Below are 15,460 nucleotides of genomic sequence, written 5' to 3' on the forward strand. Positions count from 1 at the left end.
TTTGTCATTAAATTTTTTGATTTGGGTATATTTGAGGATTTTCTTTATGAGTGGTGCTTATTGAACCATATAGATACTTAATGTGGTTTAATATCTTGGGATTAATTTTCTACTCTCTTGACCACTACAGCAACTCTTGCTTTTATTTTTCAGGTAATTTTTTTTTAACTTGTTTGTTCTTCCAGATGGTTTTTAGAATTGTTCTGTCAAATTCCAAGAATCCCAGTGGGTATTTAATTAAGTCTATAAATTCAGAAAAAATGTTTAGTTTTCTCATTAAGGAGATAGTATGTTTTTCCACTTATTCACATTTTCTCTTGTGTTGTTTTATAGAATTTAATAGTGCTTCTTGTATGTGTTTAACTGAATCACTTTGCTATACAGCAGAAATAAGCACAACATTGTAAATCAACTATACTTCAATTTAAAAAACAATGTGTCTTTACATAGGGCAAAGTTATGTTATTTCTAGATAATTTTACTTTTTGTTGCTATTATAAGTGATATCATTTCCATCCAGTAACTTTTTCCTACCTCTTTACCTTTTTGGATTGTGTCAAATAAATTGAGTAACCTTAAAGGATGCAAGCCTGTAGAAAGAGTGGATATTCCAAGGTTTTTTCCTTCCCCTCCCCATCACTTCAGCTACTTAATGCATGCTAAACATACTATGCCTGTGGCAGCTAAATCATTTTGTGTGTGGTTGATGGTGCCTCTTTTATTTCATAAAATCAACTTTTCTGATACTTGTTTCTATTGCTAAGCTTCATGGAATGATTTAAATATTACAGCTTGTTTTTATATGTTTAAAAGTTAGTCTTCACTTGTTTTGCAGAAGATTAATTGTAAAAGCCAGTATGGCCACAGGAGGAGGTCCTTTTGAAGAAGGTGTGAATGAGCAGGATTTACCAAACTGGAGCAATGAGAGTGTTGATGACCGACTTAACAATATGGTAAGATATCTTATTATTGATGGTGTGTTGTTGGCTACTGATGTTAAAATGCAACTTTCCCCTGACTTAGCCACGTCATCCTCACTGAAACTGTGTAGACACAGTTTTTCTTGCTGGCCGATATATTAAATGACCCTGGGCAATTTGGTATATTAGTTGAAGACATTTTTGTTTGCAGGTAACATAGCAACTTGAGTTAGCTTAAACTGAAAAGGAAGGAGATTTATTATAAGAGTATAAAGATGTTTTATGGAAAATAAGTTAAAGGAATATAGCTAGGTTTTAGGAAGGGACTAGAAAAAGCAATCAGAAAGTTGTCAAGAATTACTTTTTCACTTCACTAACTCTTTGCTTCTGAATGCCTCTACTAAACCCAACTTTATTTTTATAGACCAGTTTTCTCTATCGTCTTGTCCACATGATATAATGTGGCTGCCCCTTCATTCTACAGTTTTCAGTTATGGCTGCTGTTATAGACTGACTAGTTATCTGTTTGTTTCAATTTGAAATTTTAAAGTATGATTATCCTAACTTGTATTAGATATGCATCTCTTTTCCAGTCACCTGTGGCCAAGATTGGGTGGGGTAAGTAGAATAGGAGGTTGGCAGGAACATTCACATGTGAATTGTGCTGGAGGGACAGTGTATAGAGAAGGAAATTTTATTACAAGAGAGAAAAATATCCCAAAAGGTGTTAGTAAAGTTAAACTAAAACATTCTTCTAATATGGATAAGGTGGGAATTTATAGAACTTTTGAATGTGTTATGTAAGTATAGCTAAGTAAATAAGCATATTTTCTGGTAAAACATTCAGTTCAGTTCAGTCGCTCAGTCTTGTCAGACTTTTTGCGACCCGATGGGCTGCAGCACGCCGGGCCTCCCTGTCCATCACCAACTCCCGGAGTTTACTCAAACTCATGTCCATTGAGTCAGTGATGCCATCCAACCATCTCATCCTCTGTCGTCCCCTTCTCCTCCTGCCCTAAATCTTTCCCAGCATCAGGGTCTTTTCAAATGAGTCAGTTCTTCCATCAGGTGGCCAAAGTATTGGAGTTTCAGCTTTAACATCATTCCTTCCAAAGAAATCCCAGGGCTGATCTCCTTCAGAATGGACTGGTTGGATCTCCTTGCAGTCCAAGGGACTCTCAAGAGTCTTCTCCAACACCACAGTTCAAAAGCATCAATTCTTTGGTGCTTAGCTTTGTTTATAGTCCAACTCTCATATCCACACATGACCACTGGAAAAACCATAGCCTTGACTAGACGGACCTTTGTTGGCAAAGTAATGTCTCTGCTTTTGAATATGCTATCTCGGTTGGTCATAACTTTGCTTCCAAGGAGCAAGCATCTTTCAATTTCAGGGTTGGCAGTCACCATCTGCAATGATTTTGGAGCCCCCCAAAATAAAGTTTGTCACCATTTGCACTGTTTCCCCAACTATTTGTCATGAAGGATGGGACCAGATGCCATGATCTTAGTTTTCTGAATGTTGAGCTTTAAACCAACTTTTTCACTCTCCTCTTTCACTTTCATCAAGAGGCTCTTTAGTTTTTCTTCTCTTTCTGCCATATTCTTTTTTATCATTTCATATCAGACCTTATCATGTAGTACATTGTTCCCTATAGAAAATAATAATAGTTAACATCGGTTGCTTACTACATGCTAGGCACTGTGCTGGCTGTCTTATATATGTTATTTTAAATTGTGTTTTAAAGGTGACGCTATTTTAGAGATTAGGAAACAGATTTATGAAGGTGAAATAAATTGCCTAGGGTCACACAGTGGAGCATTTCTTCATATAACAGTAATCGTTTTAGAACACAGGTTGATTCCTGATCTGTCTACCTATACATGTTGACTTTAAAAGAGACCAGTGAAGATATCTATAATTTTATTTCACTAATCAGTTTATAAATAATAAGGAACCATTTTTAAAAATGCTTTGAAAATATTTAGACTGATGCTAGGGTTAGAGGTTGGGTATTTATTAATGATTTGTGATAGGGAAATAGTTATTTTCTGAATAATTACAATAATTTCAGCACAGTTTAAAATTTAGGATACGTGTAATAGAGGGAAAATGGGCTAATGCAGGTAAGTAATTGTCTCTAAGACTGTGTATTTATGTGAAAAATGTTTTGTCATTTCTAACTTTAAGACCCCAAATTGTACAGCGTACCAAAATATTTTCCTGATTTGATAGAGGCCATATTAACATTTGCCTTTACTTTTTTAAAGGATTGGGGCAGCCAGCAGAAGAAGGCAAATAGGTCTTCAGAAAAAAATAAGAGAAAATTTGGTGTAGAAAGTGATAAAAGGGTAACTAATGATATTTCTCCGGAGTCATCGCCGGGAGTTGGGAGACGAAGAACAAAGACTTCACTGACGTTTCCACATAGTAGATACGTGACTCAGATGTCTGTTCCCGAGCAGGCAGAACTAGAAAAACTCAAACAGCGCATAAACTTCAGTGATTTAGATCAGGTTTGTAAATTACTTTACAAATCAAGTTATGACTATGGAAAGTATTTGCCATAGATAAGTCATTTGTCTTAATGAAATTGAACTGTTTATTTCTTTTTCTTAGTTTCTGTGCATATGGAAAGAATGTTAATCAGTGCTGATGGTACTGTGTTCTTTGGAAGGCAACAAAGTCCTTATTTCTAAACTTGCTGAGGACAGGTTTTACAGAACTTTATTATTACAGTGTTTGGCTGACTTAAATGATTTCATTTTGAAACTAAAATTTGCATGCTACTAACTGGGTAAGATAGCTATTAAGCAAAAGAGAAGATCCAGTTTAGAATATTTATCATTGGCTAAGTGTGGAATGTGCTGTTATCTCAAGTTTAGAGTAAAACTGTTATTTGTATTTATAATCACCGAAGTCAAGTTTAGAACTAAAAGCAAGTAGAAATGAAAATGAACTTTTCACATTTTATTGTCTGATCTGTATTTGATAAAGTTTCTCTAAATATGCATAAAGATAGATTCTAGTCTGGTATGATGACAGTGATGATCATATATCATTTAGTCACCTTTGTATCAATTATTGAACAGTTATTATATGCCGGGCACTAAGTTGAATAATTTATCAGACAGTGCTTCACGTTGACACATCTTTACGTTAATGTTTGTGTTAATTAACATTGATTCATTAGGTCCAAAGCCTATGTTACATTCTGTGATCAAGTATGACTAGCAATCTGAGTTATAAATATGGTTCATAATAGTTTTGTGGGTCTGAAGCTGCTCTGAATCTTATGACAGATCTTTTATATATACCTCCTGAATCAACACCTGATGATGAAGCTGACTAAGAACATTGGATTTTTTTTTTTCATTTTGAAAGATTAATGTTTGTGGGATTTGGTTTTTCTTTCATATATAGAGAAGCATTGGAAGTGATTCTCAAGGTAGAGCAACAGCTGCTAACAACAAACGTCAGCTTAGTGAGAACCGAAAGCCCTTCAACTTTTTGCCTATGCAGATTAATACTAACAAGAGCAAAGATGCCACTATAAGTCCTCAAAAGAGAGAAATGATTGGATCAGCACAGTGTAAAGAGTTGTTTGCTTCTGCTTTAAGTAATGACCTTTTGCAAAACTGTCAAGTCTCTGAAGAAGATGGAAGAGGAGAGCCTGCAATGGAGAGCAGCCAGGTGATATATTTCTTTTACTCTTTGCTTTCATAAACCTCAAAGTAGAAGCATGAAGATTTAAAAAAATACTTATACACATAGAAATTTCAGTTAGGTAGAATTAAAGTACTTCCCAGGTTTCCCATGTGGCACTAGTGGTGAAGAATCCACCTGCCACTGCAGGAGTCATAAAAGACAAGGGTTTGATCCCTGGGTCGGATAGATGGCCTAGAAGAGGGCATGGCAACCCACTCCAGCGTTCTTGCCTGTAGAATACCCTGGACAAGAGGAGCCTGGCGGGCTACAGTCCATAGGGTCACAAAGAGCTGGACACAACTGAAGTGACTTACCTTGCACTCAAAGTACTTCCTTAACTTTTTGCTCATTAATCCTGTCAGGTTTATTCAAAACTGTATAAATTTATTTTTACAAAAATGATTGTAGAAGTGGCATAGTCAGGTAAATTAAGACTTTCTGTTCATCCGTGAAATGCTGTATTGTTAATTTTTAGTAAAGAGAAGTCGAAGTAATGTGATGAATAGATTGTTGTAGAAATTTCTTTAAATGGTTATATAATTCATTTGAAAAGATAATTCTGTTTTTAAAGTATTTTAACTTTTAAAATTTATAAAGAAATATTTAAACACTAGAAGAATTTATATAAATAAGTTTAATATGCTGTTTTATAAAGTTAAGTTTTCAAGTAATGTAAATTAAAACTAATTTTGAAATTAATGCAAATTGGAGTTGTTAGTATTGCCCATTAAGTTTTGATTCAATTGTAAATTTGGTTCAGATCTTTTGCATGTATGAATTCATGCGATAAACCTAGAAGTATCTTTGGTTATTTGAAATTAAAATCTACAAAGTTGTTGCTGTTCAATAAATTATGCTCATTTTCACATCCTATTTATTTTCATGTCCTCCCCCCACACCCCTAATATTTCCCCTGCAGATTGTAAGCAGGCTTGTTCAGATTCGTGAGTATATTACTAAAGCTAGTTCCATGAGGGAAGACCTTGTAGAGAAAAATGAAAGATCTGCTAATGTTGAGCGCCTCACTCATCTAATAGATCACCTTAAAGAACAAGAAAAGTCATATATGAAATTTCTCCAGAAAATTCTTGTAAGTTTTGAACCTTTTACATAACGTACTGAGTGATTTTTGTAGTACATCAGTGTGTACCTATGGTGATGACATTCTGATTGCCACCCCAGAGGAGTTAATATATTTAAAAATCGTGCCATCCCTTGTAACATTTTATTGCCCTTTTTAATAGTTGTATGATTTATACCACTAAAATATTTCAGGCTAGAGAAAATGAGGAGGAGGATGTTCGGACTATAGATTCAGCTGTGGGATCTGGTTCTGTAGCTGAGAGCACATCGCTAAACATAGATGTGCGGTCTGAGGCTTCAGATGCCACGGTAAGCGGCTTTTTAGTAATTAAAGTGCTGGAAATGAAGATAAAAACTTTCCCCTTATTTTTCACAATAATACTTTTGTAGGCATTCCTTAATGAAAAATTTATCTCAGGGAAGAAACCCTCAGATTGTTAATGCTGTATATATTCTTTTTGAACATGGAAATTTAAAAGTTTTATTTATTAATATGAAAAGTAGTTTTAATGGTTGATAATTTCTGGTCTTCAGCTTGCAAAAACCTGGTTTTCTTCATTTGTATCATTAAGCACAGCTTTGCTCATTTTAAGAGGCATTGGGAGAGTTAAAATTCTTTGTAGATGTACTAGTTATGAGGACAGTGTCATTGCTTGGCATATTGTCTTTTGGGAAAGCCTCCCAAGTTTCTCTGCCATTGAGGACTCATTTGAAGGCTGTTAGGATTTTCATTTGTCAGGCTAGCCTAGAACTGAAGTCAAACCTGATGGCTGATAAACTGAGCTGAAAATGGGACAGGTTAGCATTTCCTTTGGGATTTATTTAGTGAGAAAAGTATATAAATTTTAACTCTGCAAAATGAGATGTATCAAAATACTGTCTTTTGGGAAAATCAGAAATTTTCAGAACTTTGAGGCAAGATTTGTAAAATACGCTTTGTTAAAGTTAGTATGAAACTAGTATACTTGTAAACATTTTAATTTTAGCAACTGCTCCTATAACCATGCATTAGTAAACTTGAAACCCTGTTGTCACTAATGCCTTTCTTGTGGAAGGACAGACCATGTGTATTGTTGATTTCTGAGGTATGTTTCCAGTTTCTAGTCAGCATTAATCTGAGGGTTTGTTTCCTTTCAGCATCGCCCTGCATAGTTTCCTATCTGCCTCCTTTCTCATCCTGCCCTTCCTGATTCGAAGAGGAAACTTGAATTTTTTTTCCTCCATTATTTTCACCAGGAGGTGCTCAGAGGGCTTGATCCAAATGGTTGTTGAAAAATGCAGTCTACTGTGGGGAAATTGTTTTTCTGTTTACAGTGGTGTGGGGAATAATTTCTTTCTCACATTTCATTCCAGCAGAAATGGAAGGGTGGGGGCATGTGTGTAAAGGAATTGTGTTTGAGAGGGGTGGGAAATGGTATAATTGATTATAATAATTTATCTGTATATCTAGTGTATGTAGTGTTCACCACGATGAGATTTTCTTTCATAGCATAAAATCAGGACATTTTGGAAATCAGTAACATATAATAAATGTTAAAATATGCTTCAGTGATTGTTGTATAGCTTGCAAATTGCCTAAGATATGATACTTATTTAGAATAAGCCAATAGTCTAGTCTATGGGAATTTAAAAGTCTAAAATTTTATTGCCACTTGGGGAGAGGGTGGATTAATTTTCTAAATCATGGATTGGTAAATTTTTATATTTATTTACAAGGCTGGCTTGTATGTTAAACAGGAGTTTGTATTAAGAAATTAATATGCTACACTATTTAATAAAGGAGGCATCTTTTAGTCTGAGAATTCGGCCGTGCATTGAGGACAAGCTAGGGAATTCAGCTTCACAAGAACAGGTTTCAGACACTGACGTTACTACAAGTCCAAAGGGGAAAGGTGGCAGACCTCCTCAGCATGGCAGGGAGCTGAGGCCTAATAGGAAATGTAGCCGGAAACGTGGATTTCCCTCAAAGGTATACTTTACAATATTAACTTGGGAACCCTCTAAATGAGCACCTCTTTTGTTCATATTTCCTCTTCCTTATTTGCTTTTCTGTTATTGCTCTAACTTTTAAATTTGTATGTTATTAACATGGTTAGTTGTACAGTAATTTGCATTAGTAAAAATACTTTAGTGTTTTTCTTCTTTTCTGCTTTCTTATTCTTTTCTTCATGGACTATGTGTGGCAGCTGTTTTTAATTTGCATTAACAAAAGACTTGAAACTTAATCCATTTTCCTTTTTTTTTTTTGCTATTGAGAGCTCAAAATACAACACATTCTTAAACCCTGATCATTAGTTGCCTTTTTAGTTGATATTTGTGTCAGTGGATTAAAATGGTCCTTTTAAATCTTGTCTTATTTCCTTAGTCACTTATTAAAGAGAGAAAAAATGGAGCAAGCTGTTAGCTTTCCTTTTTTTAAGAATGAAATATTTTTATAGTGTTTTTGGTTTATATTTTTTCTTCCCATTGGAAATCCCTTCCCTTCCTTTTATTTTAGAAAAATATTTTATTAGTCAGTTGACTTGTTTCCTAATGTTTTTGCTCCTTTTTTTTCTCCAGTGTTTGCTCTAAATGTTCTTTCTTTAGAAATTTTCCATGACTTGCGTCAAGACATTCAGGAAGGGTTTAAAGACAACTATTTGTGTAGCTCCATTTAAAACAGTTTGAATAAAAAATAGCATTTGTAAAAGTGCTCCTATCCATTTGACAAGAGTACAGTACTATTTTAATAATTGATTATAAATAAGACCAATTTTATATGTTTTATTACTAGCTTATTGCCTAGGATTAGTCTTTATTTTTGGAGAAAGCAATGGCAACCCACTCCAGTGTTCTTGCCTGGAGAATCCCAGGGACGGTGGAGCCTGGTGGGCTGCCTTCTATGGGGTCTCACAGAGTCAGACATGACTGAAGTGACTTAGCAGTAGCAGCAGCAGCAGCAGCGCATTCTTGATGGTTTTTTCCCTAGGTGAATTTTTGTCTTAATATGTGTAATGTTTCTTTTCTTAGTTATTTACTGTTGATGCTTATTGGAGTATTTGATTGATGTCAATCTGGAGATAGTTCTCTGAATCTTTCCAATTGAAATCTGTACCTAATTGGATCTGGTTTATATTTTACCAATGACTTTGATGAAATTGCTTCCTTTGTGGCTCAGCTGGTAAAGAATCTGCATGCAATGCGGGAGACCTGGGTTTGAGACCTGGGTTTGATCCCTGGGTTGGGAAGATCCCCTGGAGAAGGCAAAGGCTACCCACTCCAGTGTTCTGGCCTGGAGAATTCCATGGACTGTATAGACCATGGGGTTGCAAAGAGTCGGACATGACTGAGCAACTTTCACTTTTTGAGGAAATTAATTTGGATCAAATCTGAGATGACTCGCTATCACAGATTCATAGTTATCTCTCACCTTTCAAGTTATTTTATGAGATGTAAACAATCTTAAATTGAGCCAGAACTAAGAAGATGACTTTTTATAGGAATGAGTGTAATGTTAACAGAGTAACTCCACTTGTGTTGGATGGGAGAGAACTGAGTAAATTGTTGTTGATTTGAAAATGGGTTCAGTTTATTGGGAATTCTCCAGGAAATAGTAGCTTAACCAAGATGTGTTATTTCTCTTCCATGTTCATGATAGATAGAGCACTGACCTGGCTTCTCTGATACGTTCATCAAAAATTCTGACTGCAGTCTTTTACGTGTTATTTGATCTTCATTTCTTTGAGTTCTTAATTCTAAGCCATGTACTTACTTTTATTGCTTGCCAAGTTACACGGTTACTCATTCTTACTCACATTACTGAGTTCTGCTTGGGGAGGTAAAGAGAAGAAGTTTTTGCAAAGTATTAGTGAGGAATGTAACCCAGAAGGAAACTTTTCTAGAGCCATTTGTCTTCTCCTTAATTTCTCCTGGAATTACATGTACATAGGGAATACAGATCAGTGCATTTTTATTTTCAAAAGAAATCATTGAACTTCTTTATTTTCCTTGTTAACTTCAGTCAGGGCCAAGGGAGGTCATTCATTTAAAGTCTATAAATAACCCCAACAAAAATTTGATAGCAATGCAAATTTAAAATTGACTATTTCTAAGCTGATAGAAATACTTTATGTAAATATTAGGTAAAATCATTAAACTTTTAAGATATAAAAATTTTAAAAGGCAAATCAGTGATGAAAAATACCATTATGGTATAATTTCATGCACAATTTGACTTAAAATTTTATTGTTTCCAAGTTTCATTTAAATTTGTCTCTTTGATTACTTGAACATAATGTTTCTGGTTGAGTTACATTTGAATAGGTTGAAGATTAATATTTAAAACTTTATAGTTCTTTATAATTGACACCTATTCAGTCTGTTCCTCTTTTAGGCAAAATGCTGTCTTTAGGGGGAATTTCAAAGTAATTTGTGTTCTTAGGCTTATCTAAAGGAGCATCTTTTAAAAGAAAAAAACATTTTTCTTTATTGTTTGCTTGTATAAAGTGATACAAGTAAATTAAAGCCTTTTACATCAGATAATCAAATAAAAATGCATTTTAAAAATCAAATAAAAATTAAAAAGATTTTCATCTGTTGGTTTTGTTGGGTTTAAACATCCCTTCTAGGAATGAGGCAGAACATTTTTTTGGTCTGGGCTTCTTTTTATGGTCTGGGCTTTTTCAGGGCTACTTTTGGGGCATTAACCTGCTATAATATGCTTCTCCTTTTCCATAAGACCTGTATCTCTCATTCCTGTGTGTGTGTACGTGCACGTGTGCGTATGTCTGTGTGTAGCTTCTTCTGCCTTCTTGACCCTTTTATCTTTGTTTTTGTAAGCCTCTTCCTTTATTTTCCTTTTGTTAATTCTTCATGCTAAGTCTGTGCTTATGGTCTTTTACCTTGAAATTACTTAATTACCTAATTCTTAACATGACAGGCTGTCTCTGTGTCGTCATTTTCTTTTTCTTTCCCTTCAAGTCTGTATCTAGGGTTGTATATTTAATACAAATTTATTATTTATGTTTGTAATTTACCATTGATAGTTGACACATGAGCATAGATTTTAATAGATATAAGTGTTATTGGTCTTATTTTTCAGGCCAGAGATCCTCAGCAGGAGCCTATGGAAGAGATAGAAAATTTGAAGAAACAACATGATTTATTAAAAAGGATGTTACAGCAGCAGGAGCAGCTGAGAGCTCTGCAGGGACGACAAGCTGCTCTCCTTGCCCTGCAGCATAAAGCCGAGCAAGCTATAGCTGTGATGGATGATTCCGGTATGCTATACTGTCTTAGGATGTTGTTCTTATAAGTAACGCCCAGTAAGCAATGATACGATTGCAAGGTGGATGCTGGTGGTTATTTCATCAGATTTAGGATTGTTGCCTAGTTTAAAAACCTACATGTAAGGCTTACTCTGTCCTGTGCTTTTCTCTGGTTATGCAGAAAAGGTTGCGGAGACAACTCCTGGTCATCGTACTGTACCAGGTAGACAGCTGGCTCGTTCACCTTTGCATCAGAGAGTACCCATAAGAGGTAAAGGGACAGGCTGTCATTCTGTTTTTGTACCTCAGATTGATAGGGCTCTTGTTGCTTTTATTTTTGCCTTTTGTACTTATTCAGCTAGGATTGCTATACTTTGCTTGCCTGCCAAGGAAGGGTTAAAACTTTTAAGTGAGGCAGCTTCACTATTGTATCAGTAAGGTACCCAGTTGTATGCACTAGTTCCTTTGAACTAAATTTGTATCCTATCCAGTCTCCCTGAGACTCAGAAATGTTCTTTCATTTCTTCCTTCTTCCCTCAGAGCCGTGTATCACTTAGATGGAAATAGTATTGAGTTCTTTGGTATTGAATCTAACCTTGCAATTCTTCTCATTACCTTCAAACCTAAGTGTTTAATTTCTCAGTAAGTCCAAAACAAATTGTTACTTTTTAGAACTCAGTAAAACTAGGGTCTAATTTGTAGTAGTGTGTCATCCCAATCTAATAATAATTTATCTCCTGTAGGCTCTCCATTTTAGGTTCTTACTGTGGTTACCCTGTTGTTATTCAGTTTATCATACTGTCTACACTGAGCCCATTGGCTCAACCTTCTGATCACTGTTATTTGTAATTTAATTTTCCATTTTCATAGGAAATTTTTATGACTTGTAAGTTAACTTACTCTTTTGTAGTAATTATATATAGTATAGCATATACCGTATATATATAGTTGTATATATATGGTATAGTATATAATTATAATTATGCAAATCTTCATCCCTATTTTTCCCTTGTAGTAAGCAGGTAATTTTTTTTTTATTGTGCTATTATGAATCTGGGACCAAGAGGAGAATGGAGAGGAATTTTTTTGTAGTAATTATATATAGTATAGCATATACCGTATATATATAGTTGTATATATATGGTATAGTATATAATTATAATTATGCAAATCTTCATCCCTATTTTTCCCTTGTAGTAAGCAGGTAATTTTTTTTTTATTGTGCTATTATGAATCTGGGACCAAGAGGAGAATGGAGAGGAATTTAAATTTGAATTTATTTTAGTTCAAAAAGAATTTTAGGTTAATGATTGAAGACAGTTTTCCTCTTGCACTTCTGAGATTTTGTAGGAGAATACTGATGAAAAAACAAACTTACGGTATTTAATCTTCTGGTCTATAAGAGAGGCAACATGATTTTCATGGGAAGGAATTTCCCTTTCATCAGTTAACTAGCTTGTATGTTATCCTAGAGTCTAATTTATTTTTTTCAAATAGTTTGGACTAGATATGTGGGATATTATCCTGCCCTGAAATTCTGATTTCTCATTGAAAAAGCTAATATTTTCTTTCAAAACAGAAATAGTTTATAGTGTCTCTTAGAGCTGGAAAGAGAAGCATGGTTGACTGAGTAGTAGAGCAGTAACTGTTATCAAAATTGTCATCAGAATACTGCCTTGGGAATACAGCCTGATGAAGATAAAACTGTGGTCTTTTAGTATACCTTGTATCACAAGCAAGTGCTTCAATAAGTTACCTGTTCTGTTGTAGAACTGGCCTGAAATAAAGTTTCATGGAACATAGCCATGTTCATCTGTTTATGTATTATATATAGTTGTTTTTGCCCTGCAAAGGCAGAATTGGGTAGTTGAGACAAGTAATGTATTTCCACAAAGCCTAACATATTTATTATCTGAATCTTTAAGAAAAGTTTGCTGACCCCTGTATAGAGCATTGATTTTGTTGGGTGAGGTGGGGATTGAGGCTGGTGAGAATCAGCTGGGCTTTTTCAGACTCACCACTTTCCCTGCCACTTTTCCAGCCCAAATTTGGTAGATCTGCTTGCACCTCGACTCTGTTGAGTCCCTATTATTTTCCCCCTTTTTTAAAAAATTTATTTTTAATTCAAGGATAAATGCTTTACAGCATTGGTTTGATTTTTGCCATACATCAACATGAATTAGCTATAGGTGTACGTATGTCCCCTCCCTTGAGAACCTCCCTCCCACCTCCCACCCTTTTCCTACCCCTCTAGCTTGTTACAGAGCCCCAGCTGGAGTTCCCTGAGGCAGACGACACATTTCCGTTGGCCGGCTGGCTGACATATGGTGGTGTATGCTCTTCCATGGTACTTGCTGCGTTCATCTCACCCTCTCCTTCCTTCCCTTCCCCTCCCGCCCTTGTGCATAGGTCTGTTCTCTGTGTCTGCATCTCCACTGTTGCCCTGCAAATAGGTTCATCAGTACCATCTTTCTAGATTCCATGTATATGTATTAATATATGATATTTGTTTTTCTCTTTCTGACTTACTTCACTCTGTATAATAGGCTCTAGATTCATCCACCTCATTGGAACTGTGTTGAGTCCTTTGCTTAATTGAGATGTAGCAGTTTCCCTCTTGAGTGCTGGGACAGAAGAAGTTGAACCACAATACTAGAGTTTTATGAGTTTTCCTTTATTTCAGTTTAGATGGAAACATAAAATGATTGGTTTTCAGATAAATCTAAGAGTTAACTAGTTTCAACTTACATTAAGTGACTTTTTAAAATCCCCACCCCTACCCTTCAATTTAGGCTTCCCTGGTTGCTTAGATGGTGAGGAATCTGCCTGCAATGCAGGAGATGTGGATTTGATCCCTGGGTCAGGAAGCCCTTGGAGAAGGAAGTGTCAGCCCACTCTAGTATTCCTGCTTGAGAAATCCCATGAACAGAGGAGCCTGGCATGGTACAGTCCATGGAGTCACAAAGAGTCAGACATGACTGAGTGACTAAGCATGCCCCCTTCCAATTTATTTTTAGCTTCTCAGAAGTAAAAGTGTTGTTTTCATTTATTTGCTTTAATGAATGGTTGTTAACTTTCTTTCTAATTGTAACAGAAACTACAGGTAGCCTATCTGGAGTCAGTATCACCTCTGAACTAAACGAAGAATTGAATGATCTAATTCAGCATTTTCATAATCAGCTTCGTGATTCTCAGGTATCTGTGATTCTGTATGCTGTGATTCTTACGGCAGCACTTCATTATTTTGGTGTACTGGATTTAAAATCACATTAATGAAAGCAGTGCTTCTCAGACTTTACCAAGCATAATGATGTCACACAGCATGATTGTTAGAAATTGTAGATTTCTCATCAGTGGGAACCTCCACTTCCAAAATTGTTTTGATTCACACATTTGAGATGGGCATCCTGCCATGCAGTTCCCCTGCTGGACATCTTGGGACTATACTTTGGGAAACACTAAATTAGAGGAAATACCTCCTTTAAACATAGTGATGAGTGAAACTTCCCCTTCGTATGCTTCCAGATGACACATTTTTATCTCACCTTAAAGATTGTATAGTCACAACTGTTAGGTTATTGTGAGTCTGTGTTTTTGCAGTGTTTTACTAACAAGAAAGTCCTAAAGTTTAATTTCAGAGTTAGTAAGTTTGATGACCTTCGTAAATAATGATATAAATGAAAAATTTCAATCTGTGGACTTTGAATAATAAGGGTGAATTAATCTCTCTCCACTGGAAATGAGTATGGTTGACAGTGCATTATGTCCTGTCTGCTGACCGAGTTAAAATGATCCAACTACTTTGGAGAGTTTCAACTACTTTAGAGAGTTATTTAGCAGTATCTAGTACATTTTCTTTCAGAGAAGGCAATGGCAACCCACTCCAGTACTCTTGCCTGGAAAATCCCATGGATGGAGGAGCCTGGTAGTCTGCAGTCCATGGGGTTGCTAAGAGTCAGACACGACTGAGCGACTTCACTTTCACTTTTCACTTTCATGCATTGGAGAAGGACATGGCAACCCACTCCAGTGTTCTTGCCTAGAGAGTCCTAGGGACTGGGGGAGCCTGGTGGGCTGCCGTCTGTGGGGTCACACAGAGTTGGACACAACTGAAGCGACTTAGCAGCAGCAGCAGCAGTACATTTTCTTTAGTGACCCTGCATTGGCCCACCTTGGAAAAACTCAGCTATTCAAAAGGAGATACATAGAAGAATGTTCATGGCAGCACTGTATTAATAGCAAAGCAGAAACAATCTAAATGTCCATGAACAGGAAAATGGGTTAATAAATTATGATATATACACAGAGCAAAATCCCATAACCAGTTATAGTAAATGAACCAAAGCTAATGAATGAAAATGAAAGTTTAAGAAGGATACCATGTAGCTTATCTTTTAAAATGTGTAATGAGTGTATATTTTTTATGGATACATACATAGGTATTACAAAATAAAAACATGTATGAGAATGGTAGATGTCAAATTCCAGATTGTGGTTATCTC

The 15,460-nt window shown here is 35.6% G+C and overlaps 1 protein-coding gene across 18 annotated transcripts in view; it reads left to right on the forward strand.

Moving 5' to 3' along the window:
• The first annotated feature begins 857 nt into the window (after nt 1-857).
• Nucleotides 858-15,460, forward strand: part of PCM1 (pericentriolar material 1) — a 77,432-nt gene continuing 62,829 nt past the window's right edge. For 12 of the 18 annotated variants that reach the window (XM_068970228.1, XM_068970234.1, XM_068970240.1 and 9 more), the window contains exons 1-6: nt 858-953; nt 3,192-3,437; nt 4,345-4,614; nt 5,549-5,719; nt 10,793-10,970; nt 14,044-14,153. In XM_068970228.1, coding sequence (XP_068826329.1) covers nt 858-953; nt 3,192-3,437; nt 4,345-4,614; nt 5,549-5,719; nt 10,793-10,970; nt 14,044-14,153 — 1,071 coding nt within the window. Of the gene's footprint in view, nt 954-3,191; nt 3,438-4,344; nt 4,615-5,548; nt 5,720-5,904; nt 6,022-10,792; nt 10,971-14,043; nt 14,154-15,460 lie in introns of all 18 variants that reach the window. The other 6 variants (XM_068970230.1, XM_068970225.1, XM_068970224.1 and 3 more) reach the window with 1 other exon arrangement.

This window comes from Capricornis sumatraensis, chromosome 4, assembly GCF_032405125.1.
Source record: "Capricornis sumatraensis isolate serow.1 chromosome 4, serow.2, whole genome shotgun sequence".
In the NCBI taxonomy this organism is placed as follows: Eukaryota; Metazoa; Chordata; class Mammalia; order Artiodactyla; family Bovidae; genus Capricornis; species Capricornis sumatraensis.